The sequence below is a fragment of the Limanda limanda genome, chromosome 14 (genome assembly GCF_963576545.1).
Source record: "Limanda limanda chromosome 14, fLimLim1.1, whole genome shotgun sequence".
NCBI classification, from domain to species: domain Eukaryota; kingdom Metazoa; phylum Chordata; class Actinopteri; order Pleuronectiformes; family Pleuronectidae; genus Limanda; species Limanda limanda.
The window spans coordinates 7097491-7106909 of record NC_083649.1 but is presented as its reverse complement, the minus strand read 5'-3'; the positions used below and the strand labels follow the sequence as shown (position 1 = coordinate 7106909).

General features: G+C 43.5%; 1 protein-coding gene and 1 non-coding gene across 2 annotated transcripts; one reads left to right on the top strand and one right to left on the bottom strand.

The window, feature by feature from the left end:
* The first annotated feature begins 990 nt into the window (after positions 1 to 990).
* On the top strand, positions 991 to 1062 carry trnaw-cca (transfer RNA tryptophan (anticodon CCA)). The gene has a single exon. It is a non-coding gene; the product is annotated as a tRNA-Trp (tRNA).
* A 2264-nt stretch (positions 1063 to 3326) lies between these two features.
* fhdc3 (FH2 domain containing 3) lies at positions 3327 to 8825 on the bottom strand (the record flags this gene model as incomplete). The annotated part of the gene is made up of 11 exons (XM_061086332.1): positions 3327 to 4352; positions 5097 to 5261; positions 5349 to 5466; positions 5550 to 5620; positions 5696 to 5803; positions 5905 to 5975; positions 6076 to 6176; positions 6422 to 6507; positions 6734 to 6836; positions 8129 to 8190; positions 8580 to 8825. Coding segments are annotated over 11 exons (2157 nt in total), but the record flags the coding sequence as incomplete, so codon positions are not given.
* Between the last annotated feature and the right edge of the window lie 594 nt (positions 8826 to 9419).

The window sequence follows — 9419 nt, the reverse complement described above, 5'->3', positions numbered from 1 at the left end:
TTGATTTGTTGTGCCTTTTGTTTGCAGGGTATGAATAAATAAACAGGCTAAATTAGCAATTATAAAACAAAATACATTTATTTTAGTAATTGATACGTATGAAGTAGAGTTTAAGGCAAGGGGTAGTGATGGATAAAGTTAGGTTAAGTCTTTCATTCTCACTTACCGCCTTAAAACTATGAAATGAACTGAACTACGAACTAGTTCGGGAATTTAAATGGTGAATTATGAACGTTAATTATTAATGTTTTCTTGTATGAACTGAACTTTGAACTAGTTCATGAGATGTGTGAACTTGCACAACACTGGTGGTAGATGCTGCATAGAGTGGATGATGGAGTCGATGCAAGCCGCCGGTGCATTAACTGTTTAATGTTTGACATGTTTAATGTGATTGCACTTATATTCGTAAAGATTCTCCTTTAATAAAAAATAACTGTTTTTGGATTGGATTTGTGACCCATTGTCCTTTTTTGCACTGTATAGGAGCGGCCCCCATCAAGTTGTTGGAAGTAACTAAGTAACTTTTACTTAAAGTACATTTTAAATGAACTACTTTTTACAATTTACAATATTTCAGTACTTTTTACACCTCTGCAATTTGGCAACGAGTCTCTGTGGAACGGCTCCATCTAGTGAGTGAAGAGGACACAAGCACCCGCAGCTGTTGGCCGGAGGGAACTGAAGGGGAACATAGACTTTAAAACCCGGGCAGATAGATGAACTGCAGAGCGCAGCGCTGTGGTTTCAGCTTCTACTCTTCTTCTATCTGGAGTTTCAGAGACGCGTCTGACGTTTACGCACGTTGAGCCGTGCGTAAAAGCCAAAATTAGGTGACGGCCGTGGAAACACTCTTGGTTAGTGTCGTGCGTCAAAGCTGACGATGGACACGACAGACACATATCATATGACACAAACCATAAAGTGACGGAAAATACAGTTTTTCCCACAGTGTAATAATGTACTGTTCCATTTTATTCGTAATAACGGGACCTCGTGGCGCAACGGTAGCGCGTCTGACTCCAGATCAGAAGGTTGCGTGTTCAAATCACGTCGAGGTCAATTCTTTGGTCACCAGATCTAAATATCAACAATGAGGAAACAACAATCAACGACTTGTTCATATTTCAGCCATAGAACTGTTTATATAAAATATTATAAACGAAAATAGATCTTGTTTAACTGACCCATCCAATCATTTATGTAATGAAATATTTATTACATTTTTTTCCATGAGCATCAATTTCCTGCAACAACATGTAAGGACACTTTCTGAAGAAAAGATCCTGTGAGTCACTATGATGATTATGGTTATTATTTGAATGCATCACTTTGAACAGTTCTACATTATTTTTGAGATATCAAATCACTACTATTTTGAGGTAGTTACATCATTCAAGAGTTATTTTAAGATACTGAATTGTTATTTTGAGGTTTTTCTTATTTTAATAACTGAAATGGGAATCCATAGCCAGGAGTGTCAACGTGACTCAAGTTTAAATGTTGGCTGAAAACCTCAAATTTTAAGATGCATTTCTGGAAACAGCTCAGTGATTATGACAGGATTCTTCACGGTTTTCCTCTCCAAGCTCCGATCTGATTATAACACTTGTAAAAAGTCTCCTACCCATCGCTGCTACAGTGGATTACGTTTACAGCACAAACCGGCACAGCTGCCAGAAAGTGAGATCTCACTAGAGAGCAGAGAATTCAGCAGAACTGAGTTTGCTGAAGTTCATGGTTTTAATCTTCAAAATTAAAAGCACATTTGAAAACACAAATTAAAACATGTAAATACTGCTGATTACTACTCGGAGCAATGCTTTAACTTGTGGCTAATCTGTATCCATGCATGCAATCTTCACTCATGCTCAATATAAATCTACCTTTTTGGTCCAGCTTCCAGTTCCCCTCATTAAAACATGTCCGTGGTTGTCACTGTGCAGGTTTTCACCATGTCCACTAGTTTCCTCTGTATAATTTGAAGACACTGGTTTCCTCCTCTCTGCTCTCTCACAACACAACTTGGGAGTCTCCCTCCCTCTCTCCCACTCAGTCCAAGTTTGTCTCCCACCTCCTTTCTCTCCTCTATTCATGCCTGTTTCTCATCTTTCACTGGGACACACACACACACAGTTGATTGCCCTAGTGAGAGAGCAGCTTGGCGAGGACAGCGGGTCACCTCCATCTCCTCAGGAGCTGACTCACATGGGACGATCCTCAGCGGCACGGAACAGAACACAACAAAGAACCGATTGTGCTCGGCGGCGCTCGTTTTACATCACACAGGTCAGACGCAGTGAAAGCAGCACACTGTTAACTCTGGCTGTGGACAAGGCCTCGAACTGAGCAGCACAGGGAGAAGAGCCTGCATGTTTAAACCCAGGAGAAAATGTTTAATTGTCTTTGTCACACAGGCAAGTTCTTAAGATGCTGCCCGTATATTTTCCTGGATTCTCTCTTTTCATTATGCCCGCTGATCCAAAATGCCAGGCGACTGCGAATGTCCCCATTGAGCAGACAGCAGTGGGAGAGGGGGGGGGGTGTGGGAGGACAAGAGACGAGACGGACAGGAGCCGGCATTCAGCGCTTTGCAGCAGAGTATCATTTCACTGCGAGGGGTCAAATGAAACGGCTGGAAACAAGGGGTCGGTTGCCCAAGTAACACAAGTGAATCTTTCTTTCTGTCCAGAACCTTCAGGGAAGCTGCTGACTAAAGGTTCTGGGTTCATCAACAACAATGCATCTTATTTGCATTGTATACAAAGCCAAAGCCATTTGATCTACCTTTTCCCATCAATTCTGATCACACAATTTGCTACGAATTAGAAGTTTGAGTTATACCTGCAATCCTATAATGGATCAATTTGTCTTTGTCCCAAAATACAAGTTTTAAATGTTGAACTTTGCTGCTACCTGAACAAGTGTCCTCCAGTCAGAGGGAAAGACAGAATAAATAAGAGATGAAGTGAAAGGGCAGTAGTGGAAACTGAGCTCAACACGAGTCTGACTCACGAGGATTTCATGACACAAGTGGGTTTTCCACCTGAAAAGCAGCAGATAACACTGAAAAGTCACGTTATGATCGATGCATTTACTGTGAACAAGTGGATTAAAAAGGTTGAAATACCTTTATTACACACAAAAGGACAAGACAGGAATAGATTCCAATTTTTGAACGTTGCCCGACTTCCAAAAAATCACAACCCCTTCACAGTTTGAAGCAAGTGCTCGCTTGCCTTCCACCGAAGGTTAAAACCATGACACTGACAAAAAAACATTTAAAAACATGTAAAAAAATATTTAAAAAATCTTTGTTTCTGTCACTAAGAAAAATTTCTGGATTCTGTGAAGTTCTGATCTTCGATGTCTTCCGGTTTACTCCGGCCTCCGATGCGTCTGAAGAAGGAAATCAACCCGGAGCTTTGCCCCTCGACGTGGCTCCGCCCCTTTCCGCGATGCAGTGGGAACACTCCCGATATGTCGTCCCCTATAGTTTCTGTCCTTGACCCCGAGGAGTACGACCTCTGGAACAAGTCGCCCAGCCGGAAGCGAGCCAGTGGAGACTGCCTGGTTTCTTCCATGGAAGCCGACCTGTGGATCGGACCCTGGGACACGGCTCTCTGGGGGGGGCACTCGGGCACGGACGAAGAGCCCCCCCCGGATGGAGACGTCCGCCTGCCACCACCGGGAGGATGATCGCCTTCTTGACTCTCCCAGACTCCATCATCGTCCTCCCCAGGCGTCAGGGACAGTCTCTGTGGGCGTGCTGGTCCGTCCTGGTTTGGGATGTCTCTCTGGGAACAAGTCAAGGGGCTGAGGATGGTCCACGGCGAGCCCACGTTCCCATTGTTGGCGAAGAAGTAGTTCCTGTTCCTGGGGTGAGGGGTCCTCGGAGTAGCTGGAGTGTCCGAGCGAGGGGGGGTGCCTGAGACTCTGTCCCCGTCCAGGCTGCTCCGGCTGTTCTGGTAGTGAAGCACCTTCCGAGTTATCTCACGCATCTTCTCAGCTTCCTCTTTGTCCTCCAGCTCTGTGACTTCCTCATTCTCCTTCTGCAGTTTGGCTTGTTTCTTCTCCGGCCTCTCTTGTGTAGCACAGGGGGAAGCATCAGTTTTCCCAGGCTGAGGAATGTGGCCGGAGGGGGATCCTACGATCGGCGACAGCATGTTCCTCCTGCATCGGTCTGATCCCTTGGGGACGGTGGACAGGAGGCTGTGCAAGGCCGACTCCAGGCTGGACTCCTGGTTCCTCTCCGGTGCCGGACACGACACCGTGGAGCGGCGCTTGGCTGAGAGACGCATGCTCTCCTTCCGCTTGCGCTTCTGCTCGGCCTCCTCCCGCCCTCGGTTCTCCTGCAGGTACAGAGAGAACATATATGTAACAAAGGGCCTAACCAACCAGTGTGTGGATTACTAGCTGATTAAATATCCAGCTGTAGAACTCAGAGAAATTGCTGCTGTACAATTTCCTGCCAGTAGGTGGCTGCAGTATACCTTAAGTGTGGTTTTCCATCTTATGTTACATTAACTAGATGTTTTTATTATTCATTTCTTAGCTGCATTTCTTTTGAAAGATACATCAAATTATCCTCATTATTATTTTCATGCTACAACAAATGTGCTAGACGTTTTATTCTCTGAACGTCAGAAACAGAATTAGAAACATCAACAACTCCTGAGTCACAGTCACAAGATGCATGATGCCGTCATGGGACGCAAGATTATGATCAGTTATTTGTAACTTGTTTATTTAAAGACTAAATCATTTGTTCACAAACTGTTACCTCACCATACTACTCAGACAGTGGTGTAGGACAAATACTCTTGAAGCATGTATTAGATATATGTACACATTGTACAGCTGATTTCTTAAATATGTAATGAAACGGACACCGTTGCTATTTTGTAATATCAGGATACTGTTTTACTTTATCACTGCCCAACCCGAGGCCTCAGGATGACTGAGGTTGTTTAAAATAACTCAAACGCTCGTGTTGCTTTCAAGTCCCACTTAAAATGAAAAATCAAGAGTACAATTCTCCCCTGTGATGTGGTTTATTCCGTTTAAGCATCACTTCTTATACTTCCTGTCCTCACCTGAACGGCGGTATCGAAGCGTTTGCCGAACGAGTGGAAGATGGAGCAGCACTCCTCCAGTTTGAAGGTCGCTGGGTCTTCACAGAAATACTCAGCGACAGCGTTGCTCAGAGAAATGAGCTCCTGGACCGAGGACTCCACCTCGTCCAGCTTCACATTAGCCCTCTGAGAATAAACAACATAGGAATGGGTGTACAGAGGTATGAAGAAGAAGTATTCACACAGTCTGTGCTTTTTAAAGTCAAACTTTACCATGAAAAATGTCTCCATCTGCTGCACCAGGCCGGGCTGTCTGCTGCTGTACAGCTTCACCTCCTTGATCTTTTTCACCTCTCTCTCAAAGTCGGTGATCAACTCGTCTTTACAGATTCTGTGGGTTCAACAGATATTCACACGTTCACAAGGCGTCGGCCGAACAACTCAAAATCAGCACATCCCAGCCGACTTATTCACCTCGACGCCAAACCGATGTGTTCAATCTGGCTGGGAAATGTCAGCAACTCGGCATCGATGTCCTCTGCTTGCTGTGGGTGAAAGACACTTTACTTTTTTAATACCGTCTCCAGTGAGCATCTGTCCGTCCCAGGACTCGTCCTCACCTTGGCAACATAGTGCATGAGGTTCATGCCCGGCTTGTTGGCCTTGGTGTCTGCCAGCTTGAGCAGTGACGTCATCCTGAAGCCGATGGCGTTGGCACTGTAACCACCCTGAACAAAAACATTTAATGGGATTGTCCTTTATCAGTAGAAGAAATGCTGAGTGAGAGCAACTGAACATTAAGACCAGAAAGTGAGAGAAAAATACCAACAGCGTTCATGTAATTCCCGGCTTTCAACACCAGCCGGATGACGGAGTGGAGGTCATCACAGTCCAGCAGCTCTAGGAGGACAGAGGGGAAAAGAGAGATGAAGACAAAGAGCCTGAAAATATAAAGATAAAATGTTGTTGCAGCTTTTGGTGGACAAGTGTTACAAATTACCATTCGCTGCTTTGGTCATGACAGCGACAGAGTTCTTCACCTCCTCCATGAGAGGAAAGAATTCCTCCCTCAGCACCATCATCTTCAGGAGCTCCTCGTAGCTGCAGCAGAGACACATCAACAAAACCGAACATTAGCTGCTGTCATTTTATCAGTTTAGCGTAGAGAGATCTGGAACAGCAATAATAGCACAGGTGCAAGATAGGAGATGCAAATAACGTTATTTGTTTCTTGCAGGGAACCACTAATGGTGACAGATGAAGAAAAGCAGATATTATTTAACTTTGCACATTTTATTTGTCTTTAACTATCAAATATGTATCAAAAGTCTGAGTTATTAACGAACCCCGGGACTTTGACCAGCTGCACCATGAACTGATCAGCCACAGGTAGAACAGAGAGGTTCCCACTGAAGGACAGCAGCTGCTTCACCTGAGCAGCAACAGGACAAGACACAGAAAACAGTATAAATAATGATGTGATCAAACTAGAGTAGAGACCATGTGAAATATAATAAACACATATTCTTCCAAAATAATCACAAACAGCTTCTTAATACTGTAATTCTTGTTAAATATGAAACTCAGGTCAATAACGTTATTTACTGTATCTGTATATAACCACATAGGAAAGATGAGAAGAGTGGATGGGTCGTTACCTCACTTTCCTCTGGCAGCAGTTTACACAGCTCTTTGAGTTTCCCTGATCCGAACCTGAGCCAGTTCCCTTGACGAATGTCTTGCACCATTTCCGTCACTGGCCTGCAGCCGGGGGGATAAAGAGCAGTGTCAGACCAGCGCCACCAAAATCCCGCCATGATCGCCATAACTCATCAAACAGCATCTAAGTCGTGATAGTTCCCAGGGTTTTTAATTGGTTTATATTTATTTAAAAACTGTGAAAATCTCATTCAAAGACTCAAAAAGCTGCTGGAGACAAATGATCCGCCACAGAGAGAGAATCCTGCTGGTCTCCGTTTTTAATTTGGTGCTGCTGTTACAATGCAGACCACAAATTCATCAAGGTGGTGCATTCAAGGGCTGCTGGGAAACGAGAACAGTGAGCCCCCAATAGACATTTAGCACTTACAAAGTCAAACCCAAAGTGTAAAAACCACCAAACATTAATAAATTTACTTTAATTTAGCAGCTCTAATTACCACTGCTTAATCATAATCCTATTTATTGATATTTATAATCTGTTCTATTGTTCTACTTTCTCTTTTAATGGGATTGTTTCATCCTTATAAAGCACAACAAGAGTAGCTTTCTAAAGGTTTGTGTATTTAATATCATATATATGTTCTAATGATGAAATATGCCACGTTTCAAATCTCCGTTTTAACATTTTGTCCAGCCTGTGCTGATCTATGTTTGAGATATTCAATCAACACGTCACACATTACATCAAACTATTAACTCTGGTGTTCTACAGAGTCCTGCACATGATTTTAAATACCTCATCAAGTTCACGTTCCACAGAGAAGGAGACACAATTTGAATTTAAGTGAACGGAGCAGCTGGTATTCAAAGTGACAGCGACATCATCTTGATAAGTTAGACACACAGAAACTGGCTCCAAGGGGCAGTTCTCCAGTATCAATATATGTATATTACAACAACCTGAAAGAGGTATTAAAATCTGCACACCCAAAATACCTCATACTCTACAAAGTTCTTTTAACCCGATGAAAGGTTTAAAAGTTTTTACCAAGTCCTTTGTGGACTATCCGGCTTCTTGCAGCTCAGTGTCACGTACCAGGACAGAACTCTGTTTTCTTATCAGTCAGGTATTATTAAAATGAGTCATAAATGTTCAGATAAATGTGTTCTTCCATACACTGCTACTCAAACGACACCTAATTAACATTTGCATGTATTTGAATATGGTCCACTGAGATAAAGCGTGTGCCGGCTGGGTCGTGACCTCATGTTTGTGTTTTGGACTCTCTGATCACTACACATGTTCCTCAGAGTCTTGTCTTCTTTCTCTTCATCAATCTCATTTTTAAAGATATTTGCTTTCGGTATCATTCTCTCTTTTCTATAGTTACCTCTTGAAATGTCTCAGAAAGATCCCGATGTTCATGCTCTTCTTGGAGTCCAGGATTGTGACCTGAGGAGAGAAGGGAGAACAATTATCATTACGTATAATAAATAAAAGAAAATATTCTCCTCTGTGAACTCATCATACACTGTTTGGCTCTGCTCTATCTGGCTGGAGGGATATTTCTTTTTATTGCCTTTATTCTGTAAAGAAATTTGTGCAACACAAATAAAGTCTGATTGACTTATTGATACAAGTCACATGTTGTTAGAGGAAGTAAAAACTCTCCCAACACTATTTTACTCCAGAAGTTCCTCACTGGTATGATCACAGGTGTGGAACTTATAAAAAGCACTTCCTTTTTGAGTGTGCATCACTTCCCTAGCATGAACATTTTATTTGAGTTTCACGTCCATGGAAACGCAGCTCGATGGAAACTCCAGTGAAACCCTGGTTACCTGAGGTTCCTGTGGAAAGAGCTCCTTGCCATCGCACTTCTTCTGACCCACGAGCCTGGAGTCTCTCAGCGACGGCCGTTTGTCCACGTGACTGAACAGCTCCTCCATGCTCCGGATGTCCAGCACCAGGTCCCTCTGAGGACGCTGCGTCGTCCACACGTTCAGTTTGCCCAGGACGCGCTGGCTGGGGATGGTGTCCCAGTTCAGCTTCTTCATGGATCGTCTCTGGACGTTACGGGAGCCAAAAGAAGGGGCAGTAGGAGGAAGAGGAGGTGGAGGAGGAGGAGGAAGAGGTGGTGGAGGAGGTGGAGGAGGAGGAGGAGGAGGTGGTGGTGCAGCGGTGACACACATGGTGGGAAGCAGGGGGCAAGATGCTTGGAGATCTGGATCTTCCTGAGCATCCGGTGATAAAGGGGGAGACGTGTCTCGAGAGGAAAAGTTGGGAAGAGATGCATATTTATATAGCAGCACTCCCTCCATCTGAACCTCCAATCCAAAGATGGTGAAGGGTTGTGTCCCTCTGCCGGGCACTGTGATCTGAGGAGACACACAAGTAGAAATGAAACGTGAAACACGGAGATAGAAATTTATAATCAAATGTAAGGATTTCTTATTAATTAGTGTTGGTTTTGTACAGTTTTGTTTATGTTTTCTGGATAAACAGAGACCACTGGCTTTACCTCTGCCTCTAAATATCAACATTACACATACACAAAATATCATCAGGGTCATATTTCTGCAACTTCTGCTTAACTGAGCTTATACAACCTGTTACATTTAAGAAAATATCTTACGTCTTTGTCAAAGGTCCAAAAACTTGAATATTAAAACAAGACAAAT